The sequence below is a fragment of the Stigmatopora nigra genome, chromosome 1 (assembly GCF_051989575.1).
Source record: "Stigmatopora nigra isolate UIUO_SnigA chromosome 1, RoL_Snig_1.1, whole genome shotgun sequence".
NCBI lineage: Eukaryota > Metazoa > Chordata > Actinopteri > Syngnathiformes > Syngnathidae > Stigmatopora > Stigmatopora nigra.
Window position 1 is genome coordinate 839,200 of NC_135508.1, and position 13,951 is coordinate 853,150.

Genomic DNA, 13,951 nt, shown 5'->3' on the forward strand with positions numbered 1-13,951 from the left:
AAAATGGTTAAATAATAAATCAACATTTAAAAAAAACAAGAAAAGGCTAATTATATCAATTCAATTGAGGGAAATTAACCCCTAAACCTAACCCTAACCCCTAACCATTTTGTATTTAAACACACCCTAAGCCTAGCCCTAACCTTAACCCTAACTCTAACCCTAACCCCAAACAAACCCTAACCATTTTGTATTTAAACACACCCTAAGCCTAGCCCTAACCCTAACTCTAACCCTAACCCTAACGCCTAACCCTAAACAAACCCTAACCATTTTGTATTTAAACACACCCTAACCCTAGCCCTAACCCTATCTCTAACCCTAACCCCTAACCCTATCCCTAACCATTTTGTATTTAAACACACCCTAACCCAACCCTAACCCTACCCCTAACCCTACCCCTAACCCTACCCCTACCCCTATGCCTACCCCTACCCCTAACCCTACCCTACCCTACCCCTACCCCTAACCCTACCCCTACCCCTAACCCTACCCCTAACCCTACCCCTAACCCTACCCCTAACCCTACCCCTAACCCTAACCCTACCCCTAACCCTACCCCTAACCCTAACCCTAACCCTACCCCTACCCCTAACCCTAACCATATTGTATTTAAACACACCTTAACCCTAACCCTAACCCTACCCCTAACCCTAACCCTACCCCTAACCCTAACCATATTGTATTTAAACACACCTTAACCCTAACCCTAACCATACCCCCAACCCTCCCCATAACCCTAACCCTACTCTTACCCCTACCCCTAACCCTAACCATTTTGTATTTAAACACACCCTAACTGTAGCCCTAGCCCTAACCCTAACCCTAACCCTAACCATACCCCCAACCCTCCCCCTAACCCTAACCCTACTCCTACCCCTACCCCTAACCATTTTGTATTTAAACACACCCTAACTGTAGCCCTAGCCCTAACCCTAACCCTAACCCTAACCCTAACCCTACCCCTAACCCTACCCCTAACCATATTGTATTTAAACACACCTTAACCCTAACCCTAACCATTTTGTATTTAAACACACCCTAACCCTAAACAAACCCTAACCATTTTGTATTTAAACACACCCTAACCGTAGCCCTAACCCTAACCCTAACCCTAACCCTAACCCTAACCCTAACCCTAACCCTAACCCTAACCCTAACCCTAACCCTAACCCTAACCCTAACCCTAACCCTACCCCTAACCATATTGTATTTAAACACACCTTAACCCTAACCCTAACCATTTTGTATTTAAACACACCCTAACCCTAAACAAACCCTAACCATTTTGTATTTAAACACACCCTAACCGTAGCCCTAACCCTAACCCTAACCCTAACCCTAACCCTAACCCTAACCCAATCTGGCAACGTTTCTTCCACTGCAACCGAACACGACAGATGTTTCCGTCTGTCGCAAAATGGCCGCCAATGCGTTTCCCTACGATTCGTCCGCACCTAGTAACATCGCTCCGAGTCCTCACATGACGGTCAGCTGGTGTGCGTCACGTGCTAGTTCCTTCCCTTTCCAAAGCTAAAATACTCGTGAAACATGGAGGAAGCATTTCCGTGCACCTGCCCCCGAAAAGTTCGACTTATTCTACTATTTTCCTTCATTTTAACCAATTTGAAGTTAGCGAGCTCAACCGCTCAAGTGCCTCTTGTCATTTGGTCCAACCGCAGGTAAATATATTACTTTGTTGCCCGGAATGAAGGCCTGTTTGTTACGGTAATGCTAATGCTAACGCTCCGAAGCATAACTAACTTTTCTCCTACGTCTAAGGAAAACCGAAAAAACACATATTCGCGAAAGTTTGTGTGCTAAAGAGACTTAATATTCATGTTTAAGTGGTAAATTTTATGATATACGTCGGGTATGTGTTTGAAAATAGGCAAAATATGAAAAAAAGTTCAGTCTCAAAGTTGAATTAGGAGATATTTCGCTGATATTTCGAACGTTTCGTATTTTTTTATGACTAATTTTGGGAACTTCTGGTTATTAAGCCTTTACATATGTTCCATTTTCCTTTCCTGTTTTTTTTTCCGTGGAGTTATATATGTGAAAAAACGGAAGTTCCGTATATAAAAACGTAAAACGAGTCAAATTTGCCATGATGACGTTCACCAGTTTGTCATTTTTTGGCTGAAAATTCCGAGTCCGAATTCTGACTCGTATCTCGGATTTTTTTCTGTTTTTTGGCACAATTCTGACTGTGAAACGTCAGGATTATTAGTATATGATGAAGTATATCATTTTAATAATTTCAGAACTTTGCTTTAACAGTCCAAATTGTATTTTAATGACCTTGTCATCCATATTTTTATAAAATTCAATTTTTTGTCGTGTAGTTTACCTGTGGCGGCACCGTCCCCGGCGGGCCACATCCTGTCCAGCGATGGCCTCAACAGTTACCTAGGCTCCGCCTTTGGCCCGGGTGCCCACACCGTTCTTTTCTTCCTGCAAGACGAGGTCAGTGTTAATCTTTCCTTGACTCTTAATCATTTTTTCGGCTTATATGTGCATAAAAATGGTATTTGTCGCTAAAAAAATGATGACTGAATCCAGGTTATGGCTTAATGCGCATGAAAAACGGTATTTGTCTCTAAAATATGATTACTGAATCCAGGGTACGGCTTATATGCGTATCAAAAAATGTTTTTTTTGCTAAAATATGATGATTGAATTCAGGGTATGGCTTATATGCGCATAAACATGGTATTTGTCGCTAAAAATAATGATTAAATTCAGGGTAAGGGTTATATGCGCATAAAAATCTGTATTTGTTGCTAAAAATGATGACCCAATCCAGGGTATGGCTTATATACGCATAAAAAATGGTATTTGTCGCTAAAAATATTGACTGAATCCAGGGTACGGCTTATATGCGCATATTTTTGTTTAATTTTTTTGCTAAAAATGTTGACTAAATCCAAGGTGTGGCTTATATGCACTTAAAAACGGTATTTGTCGCTAAAAGATATGTTGACTGAATCCAGGATACGGCTTAAATATGCATAAAAAATGGTATTTGTCACTAAAACATGATGACTGAATCCAAGGTAAGGCTTATATGTGCATAAAAAAAGGTAATTGTCGCAAAAAAATGATGACTGGGTCCTGGGTATGGCTTATATGCGCATTAAAAATTTGTATTTTTCACTAAAAAATATGACTGAATCCAGGGTACGGCTTATATGCACATAAAAACGGTATTTTTTGCTAAAATATGATGACTAAATCCAGAGTACGGCTTATATCTGTATAATAAAAAGGTATTTGTTGCAAAAAAACTATGAATGAATCCAGGGTACGATTTAAATGCGCATATAAACGATATTTGTCGCTAAAAATGATGACTGAATCCAAGGTAAGGCTTATTTACGCATAAAAAAATGGTATTTGTCACTAAAAAAGGATGACTGAATCCAAGGTAAGGCTTATATGCGCATAAAAAAGGTAATTGTCGCAAAAAAATGATGACTGCGTCCTGGGTATGGCTTATATGCGCATTAAAAAAATCATTTTTTGCTAAAAAATGATGACTAAATCCAGAGTACGGCTTATATGCGCATAAAAAACGGGATAATGTCAAATTGTTTTGTTTTTTTGCGTTCAGCTCAGCGTGGATGACTTCACCGTTTTTGGGGGCGTGTTCGGAAACGAGCGAGATGGCGCCTTCGCCAACCTGCGGGTAAGTTTTCAACACAAATGTTATTAATAATAATTTTTCACCAAAACCGACCGTTACTCGCCGTCCAGGCGTCGCTACGGGATTCGGCGTCCTCGCTGACGTTCCCCGCCGTGGCGTGCTCGGCATCCTCGACGCTGGCGATGCTGGAGCGCCGACTTGGCGTCCCGCCCACGTTGGTGGACGCCGATTCGCTGGCACGCGCCCGACTGGAGACAAAAATTGGCAACTTGCTGGTGGTGGAGTTGGCGTCTTGCGCGAGGTGATGTCTGTTGGAATGCGGCCCATTCAGGTTTTGGGGGCGGAGTTATGTGACGTGTTTGTTTTTTGTGTTGTAGCTCGCAGAAGTCTTGCAAGGAAGTTCTACGTGACAATGGTAAGGGGGAGGGGTCTCAAACTACAGTAATCCCTCCTGCTTTGTGTTTTTCTGCTATTTATTAATTGAAATATATTTTTTTTAACTACAGTCCTTATAGCAAACTTGAGTTTTAGAGTGGATTTTTACATATTTTAGGAACTTTAAAAAATCTGTTTTAAGTGTTTAATTTTATCAATCTTTATGTATTTTTCTTTATTTTTATGTATTTTTATTTGTGACGATTTATTTACATTTTAATTTATTTACAATTTTATTCAATTATATTTTTATTTATATGTATTTACATTTTATTTACTTTTTACATTATTTTTATGTATTTTAATTTATTTATTTTTGTTTGTTTGTTTTTATTCATTTATATTTTTATTCTTCTTTATGTATTTTAATTAATCTATCTTTATTTGTTTATTTGTTTTTATTTATTTTATTCTTCTTTATCTATTTTTATTTATCTATTTGTTTTAATTTGTTTATTTTTTATTTTTTTTAATTAGTTTTTATTTATTTTTTAACTTCCATTTTTTCTGTGGATTTTCACATTTCTTTAGGAACTTTAAAACTATTTACATTTTTTTTTTATTATTTTTATGTATTTTAATTCATTTATTTTTGTTTATGTTTTTATTTTTATTTTTATTCTTATGTATTTTAATTAATTTATGTATTTTGTGTTTATTTGTTTTTATTTATTTTATTCTTTACGTATTTTTATTTATTTGTTTCTATTTTTTTTATTATTCTTTCTGTATTTTTATTTATCTGTTTGTTCTTATTGGTTTATTTTTGAATTTGTAGTTATTAGTTTTTGTTTATTTTTTAACTTCCATTTTTAATTTTTTTAGAAAAAATACATTTTAATATATTTTAATATTTTAATATAACTTAAAATTTGTGGCAGACAGGAAATATCGTAAAATCCATCAGATTTTCTTTTTAATGTATTTTGAATGTATAGGTTTTTTTTTCAACTCCTAAATCGCCCCCAAACTAACTTCAACACTTCTTTCTTCCCAATCTGGCAACCCCCTGTCCCCACTCCATGCTTTCCTTTCCCGGGTTGCCAAACATTTACCCCTCCCGTCTTTTTCAGACGCCATCATATCCGATGTCACCGGCGTCATGGCCACCAAAATGCTCCCGTACACCGCCATGTACACGGGGGTCCGCCCTTCGAGAGTAAGCTCCGCCCACCAATGGGAGAGACTCGCCAACGACGGGGCCGCCCGCTCGTTACTCCAAGCTCCGCCCCCCGAAGTCACGGCTCCAATCATGTTCAATGGAACCGGGGGGCCTTGCATCATGCTTTGGGCGCAGAACCTCAACGTCAGCTTCTCGCCGTCGCCCCAGTGGACGGACCTCGCCGCCCAGACGCCCTCCTTGGCGGGTTCGCGCTGTGGCGCCGACAGCGCCTTGTGAGTCCACGCCCACGCGAGGCTGTCCTGAAACATGCCTGATGGAAATTTTCTTCTTCTTTTTATCCCAGGCTGGTCCTCCAGTACTCGTCGGGCATTAGCCTCAGGTATGCCCCTTTTTCAATTACCCTATTTTCCACTCCTAACTGCTACAGCTCCATCTAGTGGATGGAGGGCACAACATACTACATCTAAGGCTACATCTATTCATGAGAAGTAGTGTGTTGTGTTATCAATCCACTAGATGGAACTGTAGTGGTTAGGAGTTGTTTTATACCTCCACTATATTCTAGTGGCTCTAACTTTATTTTTGTTTAATTTATTGATTTTAATGGATTTTTATTTCTTTTTTAAATCCATTTTTATCTTTTTAAATTTATTGGTATTTATTTTTATTGATTTATTATCTATTTTTATCAATTTTAATCCATTTTATCTATTTTAATCTATTTTAACTTATTTGTATTTATTTTTATTTTATTCCTTTTTATTTATTTGATTCATTTTTATTTTAACTTTATTTAATATTCTTTTTTTATTATTTTAACTTTTGTATTTATTTTTATTGTATTCCTTTTTATTTATTTTTATTTATTTGATTCATTTTGATTTATTTTTATTTATTTGATTCATTTTTATTTATTTGATTTATTTTTATTTATTAAACAACTCTTGCTACTGTAATATATTTTTTTAAATTATTAATGGTAAAATATTTGCGATATTTGGGGACAACTGTAATAATTTAAAAAATAATTAATAGCAGAAAAATATAACTCTAGTGAATTTGTGATAATTGAGGGATTACTGTACTTTGAAGTAGCTGTGTTTTGCCCCCTACTTCAACTACAAGTACTTTTACTGCATACCTAAAGTAATTTTCCTTTATTTTGATTTTGCAGCTTCGCCATGAGTCAACGCTTTTACCCAACATCCGCCCGGAACTGGTTCAAACTGGACTCGGTGCAACTGAGCTCCAACGGCACCACGGCCACTTTCACGGGCCACCGCGCCATCTCGGCGCCGTCCGAGTATTCCTTCCGTTGCCAGACGGTGGCCAATTTCGGCGACGCCCTGCTCACCCTCAATTCTAGCGATCCCGCCTTCGCCGATTGGAGGCTGCGTTTCGTCGACTTTCAGGTAAACAAACACGAAAATGGTGAGGAAAATCATATTTTTTGTGGGTATGTTAAGATTCCCTCGCTATGTTTGTCCAAACCGTGCAACGTAGAGATTTGATTTTTTTTGTGATGGTCAGAAATGGTTGCCAGATCCTAATAGACAAGTTATGGGTGTATGTGTGGGTATGTTAAGATTCTATCGCTATGTTTGTCCAAACCGTGCAACGTAGGGATTTGAAATTTTTTATATTCACCGAAAATGGCTGCCGGATACTAATAGACGAGTCATTGAATTGTTTTTCACCTTTTTTAAGTTTGTAAACTCAATCTTTTATTTGTTAAACACCCATTTATCAAATGAGATTTTTTAAATAGCAATAACAATTACTTTTGGTTCTTAATTTTCAAATATAAATATTTTTTAAGTTCATAAAATGTGAAAATCCATGCTAAAATACTTGTTTAGACTTTACTTGTTCTTCCTCGGCCTGTGTGGGTTTTCCCCGGGTGCACTAGTGTCCTCCCACATCCCTAAAACATGCCTGCTAAGCTAATTATATGCTAAATCACCTCTAGCTATGAGTATGACCATCAATGTTTATCCTGTGATTATCCTCACTAGGGTCGCGGGGGTGCTGGAGCCTATCCCAGCGTACTCCGGGCCAGAGGCAGGGAACAACACCCTGAATTGGTGGCCAGCCAATCACAGGGCACCATGAGACAAACAACCAATCATAGCTAAGGCCGATTTAGCATACAGTTAGCTTAGCATGCATGTTTTTTGGAATGTGGGAGGAAAGCGGAGTACCCGGAGAAAACCCACACAGAACATGCAAAGTCCATAGAGGTGGACTAGACCTGGATTTGAACCTAGAACCCCAGAGCTTTGATGCTAACATGCTAACATGCTAACCACTTGAAAAACAAACAAAAAATATTTTCTATTTTTTTAGATAATTTTCTTCATCCCGTATTCGAATACAAAAACAAAAAAATACATTTTAGACACAAATAAATAGGTAGTAAATAAATAAATAAATCAATAAAATATAGCCATTATTATAGCATAAATTCAAAATTGAGCAATTTATTTTCTCTACATGCCACTTTGTTCTGCAAATATTTAAAAGGTGACTTCTATGACTTTTTGACTCCACCCCTTTTGTAGATTCAAGGCTTCGGATTGGCCAACGGGACCGATTTCTCGTACGCCAGCGACTGCGCGGGTTTCTTCACGCCGGGCATTTGGATGGGGACCTTGACGTCCCTCCTCATGCTGTCCATCCTGGTCTACGGCCTACACATGATCACCCAACTCAACACCATGGACCGCTTCGACGACCCCAAGGGACCGTCCATTTCTGTGCCTCAGTCGGAGTGAGGCGTTTTGTAGCGCTGTTAGCTCCTATGCTAACGCACACTCCTTCTTCCCCATGCAAGTGCCTAAACTGTTTTCTTCCAGGAGATGGCTTCAAATTTTGAACCTTATTTTCCAGACTGTAAGTCACCCCAGCCAAAAGAGTACGCCATCCAGAGGTGGGGAAAATAATTTGATTTTTTGGGGTGTTTCTATTTTTAATTTTCTTTTTTAATTTTTGATTTATTTTTTCTTAATTTTATTTTTTTATATATTTTTTTAATTATTTTTAGTTTTGTTTTAAATTTTTGATTTATTATTTTTTCTTAGTTTTATTTTTTCAAATTTTGTTTTATAGTTTTTATTTTTGGGTATTGTTGTTTTTATTTTTTAATTATTGTTTATTTTATGTTGGATTATTTTTATTTTATTTTGGATTATTTTTATTTTATTTTGGATTATTTTTATTTTATTTTGGATTATTTTTATTTTATTTTTGGATTATTTTTATTTTATTTTGGATTATTTTTATTTTATTTTGGATTATTTTTATTTTATTTTGGATTATTTTTATTTTATTTTGGATTATTGTTATTTTCATTTTTGATTATTTTATTTTCATTTTTTATTATTATTATTTTTAATTTTATGTATCACAAACCAATTGTGTGGATGAGCCTTAGCCAAGAAAGTGCCGCTTATAGTCCGGAAAATACGGTAGTCCGGAGGATTTTTTTTTTAAATATCTATAATTTTTTTTTTTTTGGACCCCAACCTATGTGCTTTAACCCTTGAACTACCTGAAGTAGATTTTTACCAAATTTAAAATAGTGAATGTCATGTTGACACAAAAAAAAAACAGTGGTCTGTTAATCGCCCGCTGCAAGAAATAGTCCCCCCGCTGTAAAACATTTGTTCAAATGACGGGCATGGACGAACACATTTATTGAACTTTTGTGGCTTTTATACTAACAAAATCCTCATTGACCCGAATGATCACAGAAAGATCAAATTCGTATATTTAGAAGTAAAAAAAAGATGCAAAATGAACTATTTTTTAATATTATTTTTGCTCCCTATCTCCCAACACCTTTACTTTTAATTTAATAATTTATGTTTTCAACCCTCAAAAAATGTTGCATAGTACAAAAATGTCATTCTTTTTTGTTTTATTTGAGGATTCATTTGTCTTTTTGTGTTCTTTTGGAGCCCTTAATTAAAATAAATATTTAAATGTATTTTTAATGTATATTTATAAAAGACAGAAGATACATTTTAACAAACTTTTATTCACAAAAAAAAATCTTTTCATTAATGACTTGACAACAAATGTTTCAAAATGACTTAGAAATGAGTGCTTGAAGACAGGAAGTGGCTGAGAAATACTGGTAACCATGACAACGAGATAAGGGGACAAAAAAAATTAAAGTCTCAAAACTTTATTTCTTCCTCCTCACTTTGGGTTTTTTCACAGGCCTCAAGTACGGGTTGTCAATCACGTTATCCTCGCAGTTTTTAGTGGGCGGAATGGCACCCCCTGGTGGCAGCATGGAGTTTTCTTTGTCTACCGCCAATTCGTCCTGGAAAAGAAATTTAAAAAAGAAGGTAAGTCAAGCACATTGTGAAATGAGAAACCAGTTGGACGCCCCCTAGTGGCTATATTTGTATTCTACCAATATATCTCATTATACTTGTATGTGACAATAATGTGTGTGGGAGGCGGCTTACGCTCACGAGGTTGCCAGTGGTGTCGCCGTCCGCCTGGTCGTCCTGCTCCATCGAATCCGTGTCCTCCAGCGTTTGCAGTTCCAGCTCGGACGGCAAGAGGGCGCTGAGGTACGGGATGGTGCTCGGCTGCGCAGCGATCACTGAGGAAAGGACACGGGCAAGAACGCGGGTGAGGCCTATTACCTTTTTGGGTTTTTTGACTGGGTTGCTTCCTGTACGTTTTGGGCCACTACCGGGTCACTTCCTCTAAATTTTGAGCCACTACGTGGTCACATCCTGCACATTTTGGGCCACTCATTACGGGGTTACTTTCTATATTTCGGGCCACTAAAGGAACACTTCCTGCACATTTTGGGGCACTCACTACGGGGTCACTTCCTGTACATTTTGGGCCACTGTGGTCACTTCCTGTATATTTTGGGCCACTGTGGTCACTTCCTGTATATTTTGGGCCACTGTGGTCACTTCATGTACATTTTGGGCCACTTCCTGTACATTTTGGGCCACTATGGTCACTTCCTTTACATTTTGGGTCACTTTGTGATCACTTCCTGTACATTTTGGGCCACTGTGGTCACTTCCTGTACACTTTGGGCCACTCACTACGGGTGTCACTTCCTGTACATTTCGGGCCTCTATGCGGTCACTTCCTGCACATTTGGGATCATTTCCTTTTGGTTATAAGGCAATTCTGGGCTGCTTCTTATTCATTGTTCACTTCCTGTTGATAACTAAAAATTCTGGGCTACTTCCTGTTTACTCTACATCACATCCTGTTGTTTCTGGCACTTCTGGCACCGTGTGATTGAAATGGATTGGACCCAGTCTCAGTCATACAATTTTTGCCCCCCATATTTGGGCTCCTCCCCCCATAATCCTTCTACGTGACTTACAGGGGAAGGCGGTGACGTCATCTTTGAAGAGACTCTGCGTCTTGCTGGTCTTGGCCATAAAGCGGGTGAGCGCTCTCTCAACGTCCCGCCTCTGGGTGGCCGCTTTCTCCCGCACCACCTGGTAGTCGGACACGGGTTCCCGGAATGTCTGCGCACGGAAACAAGGTAAGGAATCTACGTTATTCCCGGAAATACGCGCGTGGCTTTTTTTAGGGTAACAAAAATAACAATAACTGAATTTTTCTGAACTGCTCGCCAAGTGACACGTTGATCTTGGACACTTCAAACTTCATTCATGTTGTAAAACCACATATTCTCACAAAAGTTGCGGTATAAGGGGGTGCTGGAGCCTATCCCAGCCACCCTGATCAGTACTTTACAGTGAAGCTCCGCCCAGGATCGAGCCCACGACCTCAAAACTGCGAAGCCGACATGCTTAAAAAGCTAATCGTTTTTGACTCACGGGGGTTTTGATGTAGGTGTGCGGGTCCGGGAATTCTGGGTAATGGCCCGGGATGTGCGCCGGGTGCGTGCGTTTGAGTCCGGCCGACAAGGCTTTGGGGGTCATTGGTTGGTTGGTGACCGGAGCTGAAAAAAATGGGCGGACATTTTTATGGTGGCTGTTTATGTGGTGAAGTCGGGGGCGGGGCATTGGGGGGGAGGAGCTTCTTACGTGCAGTGATGACCATCCTTTGCGAGCGCTTGGCGTACACGGGGAGGGTGTCCACATTGAAGCCTGTACGAAATAAATTAATTGATGGAAAAAAATATATATAAATGCAATGCCAAGACTGAACAGCAGGGGGCGAGATGTTTAATGTAAATCCACATTGGTGATTATTTCCTGATTAAGGGAAAAGGCCTTGACTTCACAGTACTAAATATTGAAGTTAATATTGAAATAAAATCATAAAAAGTAGGACGAAACCAGGAAATATTCAGTTTAATTTATTTAACTTTTAACTTTTATAATTAAAAACATGATTTTGAAATTATGCTTTTAATAGCAGTACAAATGTACAAAAAAATGAAGTTAATATTGAAATAAAATCATAAAAAGTAAGACGAAACCAGGAAATATTCAGTTTGATTTATTTAGATGTATAATTTATTCAAATTAAAAACATGATTTTGAAATATGCGCTGAATGTGGTAAAATTGGGGGTGATAGCTACCATATTTTCTCAAATATTAGCCGCGTCCGTGTTTAAGCCACACCCTTAAAATGGTTGAATTTGACCATTTCTCTTGTATAAGGCGCCCACTAATGGACAATTTTCATACTTTTAATAGTTTAACATCATTTTATATTAAATTAGCATCATTCAATCCACCATCCTTAATCCTCACCACTATAAAACCTTTAAATGTCAAGTTGAATTTATGCGCATATAAACCGTACCCTGGGTCATCATTTTTTAGCGACAAATACGGCTTATATGCGAGAAAATACGGTAAAATAAAATAAACTTACCCATTTCAATTAGCGTTAGCACCGTATCGGAGAGAGTCGGGACGCTCCTCGCCGTGTGTTCGCAATACGATTTGGCGCAGCGTCCAATTTCCGTTATATCTGAAAAAACAAAATGGCATCACGAATCTGAATCACGTGACTTTGATTGGACAAAAATATTTTGAACTTACAGCTCTGCATCATTTCCGTCAGCGTTTCCACGGCGACCTTCTCGGCAGAGTCGAACCCGCACTCGGTCAGGAGGGCGCTCACTGCGACCTGTAGGGTCCGCCGTCGAGCCAGGTGGTAATTCTCCAGGGGGCTAGTGGCGGCTTTAGCACCACCCGCGCGCTAGCAAGGCAAAAATTGTTAAACTTTCACTTTTTACATTTGAAACAGTACTTTTTAAACGTAAACAAAAAATGTGTTTCCCCAAATTCACCATCTAAATGTATTTAAACTGAAATTTAGCATAACTAATAAACAAAAGAGAGACGTTTATTCTTTCAACCTTTTATTTTTGAATGTAAACAAAAAGTAGTTACCCCAATTTTACTGTCTACAAATATTTTTAAACGTAAACAAAAAGTTTTCCCGCCATTTGTACAATCCAAAAAAAAAAATAGTTTTCAAATCTGAAATTTAAGAAAAAGTAATAAATATAACACAGACGTTTCCCCTTTTATTTTCCAATGTAATTTTTTAAATGTAAACAAAATATACCCCCTCCCCCAATTTCACTATTTGTTATTTTCAAATCGAAAATTTAGCAAAACTAACAAATAAAACGAAGATGTTTACTCAAAGTAAATAAATAGAACATTTACTAATTTCCTTTTAATTAAAAAATATATAAACAAATTATTTTCCTCCGATCAATTACGTCGCCCTAATTTGACGTCACAGCCCCACTAGTAAAAACGTAACTTCAACGTGGCTCACAAAAAAAAAAAAAAAGAATTCGACCCCTTAAAAAAGAATAAACATCGCAATGTGACGAACCTACCCACGGAGCGATTATATCCACAAATAAACATTTTCAACATTATTAACTGCTCAATTATTCAATGTAAACCTTAATAATGAAGCCAACGAGCAAATACGTCAACTAAATAAATCCTAAACGTATTTCACGAACGTCGTAAACGTTTAGCTAGCTTGGCTCACAAGCTAGCTACTAGCTAGCGAGCTAGCGTCTCTGCCGAATGGTGGACGTTCTCACCCCGCCAGTCGCCAGCGAAACTCCCGTCGCCACGGCCGCGTCCATATTCATGCGTTTTTACAAAAACGCGTCCTAACTTGAAGTTCTTGCCTTCAAAAAACTCCTCTTTCGGGTTTTCCGAGCTAAATCTCCATAGCCGCCATTCGTAAACACCGTGCCTGTGACGTCACTTTCAGGGTTGCCAGTTAAGAAAATCTGTCTGGACTGTCAAATCCGCCCAGATACATAGACGCCAGTACAAAACACAAACTTCCGCTACATTAAAGATACAATTTCTCCTTTTATGAAACTGTATGTTTTCATATAATAACAAAAACGGGGGACGAAACCATCACTCTTTCGCCTATGAGTATAATGGAAGACTTATTTGTCAAACGATTCTATTGTTTTTTTTCCGTTACAAGGTTGCCAAACTCATTTTATTCCCGCATCACATTGTTGACCTTTTGATCTCATATTGGCTCGGAACCGTTTTACAGTTGGGACTAAACTGGATTTAAACCCAGGCCCCCAAATGTTAGGCCAATGAGCTAACCACTCATCCGCCAGGCCATCACACAATTAATTTGTGATTTTATAGAAAAAATAATTTTAAAAAAATCCCCAAAAATGCCATTTCATGCAAACTCCACTGACCTGGATTTGAACCCAGTTCCCCTGAGGCCAATGCGCTAACCACTCAACCACCACCCGCACTA

General features: G+C 38.2%; 2 protein-coding genes across 3 annotated transcripts; one reads left to right on the plus strand and one right to left on the minus strand.

Annotated features, from left to right (window-relative positions):
- Positions 1-1,516: 1,516 nt before the first annotated feature.
- Positions 1,517-8,177, plus strand: LOC144200651 (V-type proton ATPase subunit S1-like). The gene is made up of 9 exons (XM_077722899.1): positions 1,517-1,682; positions 2,349-2,469; positions 3,617-3,691; positions 3,760-3,950; positions 4,027-4,064; positions 5,158-5,479; positions 5,551-5,586; positions 6,382-6,619; positions 7,769-8,177. Exons 1-9 carry the CDS (start codon positions 1,552-1,554, stop codon positions 7,979-7,981), a joined length of 1,365 nt encoding a protein of 454 aa, XP_077579025.1. The 5' UTR covers positions 1,517-1,551; the 3' UTR covers positions 7,982-8,177.
- Positions 8,178-9,226: 1,049 nt separating this feature from the next.
- Positions 9,227-13,465, minus strand: taf8 (TAF8 RNA polymerase II, TATA box binding protein (TBP)-associated factor). 2 transcript variants are annotated; one of them, XM_077725751.1, is made up of 8 exons: positions 13,254-13,465; positions 12,223-12,382; positions 12,053-12,151; positions 11,252-11,314; positions 11,042-11,166; positions 10,579-10,726; positions 9,692-9,825; positions 9,227-9,537 (listed from the first exon to the last, which is right to left on the minus strand). In XM_077725751.1, the coding sequence occupies exons 1-8, from the start codon at positions 13,302-13,304 to the stop codon at positions 9,397-9,399; spliced, it is 921 nt and encodes a 306-aa protein (XP_077581877.1). In that variant the 5' UTR covers positions 13,305-13,465; the 3' UTR covers positions 9,227-9,396. The 2 variants fall into 2 exon arrangements, with proteins under 2 accessions (XP_077581877.1, XP_077581866.1); XM_077725740.1 differs by having other exon boundaries at positions 9,686-9,825; positions 13,254-13,461.
- Between the last annotated feature and the right edge of the window lie 486 nt (positions 13,466-13,951).

Coding starts and splice junctions, on each gene's coding strand:
- LOC144200651 (XM_077722899.1), top strand. CDS start 1,552: ATGGAGGAAGCATTTCCGTGCACCTGCCCCCGAAAAGTTCGACTTATT. Junction 5,480..5,550: donor TGTGGCGCCGACAGCGCCTT/GTGAGTCCACGC, acceptor TTTTTATCCCAG/GCTGGTCCTCCAGTACTCGT. Junction 6,620..7,768: donor TGCGTTTCGTCGACTTTCAG/GTAAACAAACAC, acceptor CCCCTTTTGTAG/ATTCAAGGCTTCGGATTGGC.
- taf8 (XM_077725740.1), bottom strand. CDS start 13,304: ATGAATATGGACGCGGCCGTGGCGACGGGAGTTTCGCTGGCGACTGGC. Junction 12,152..12,222: donor GACGGAAATGATGCAGAGCT/GTAAGTTCAAAA, acceptor TTGTTTTTTCAG/ATATAACGGAAATTGGACGC. Junction 10,727..11,041: donor ACACCTACATCAAAACCCCC/GTGAGTCAAAAA, acceptor TTCCGTGCGCAG/ACATTCCGGGAACCCGTGTC.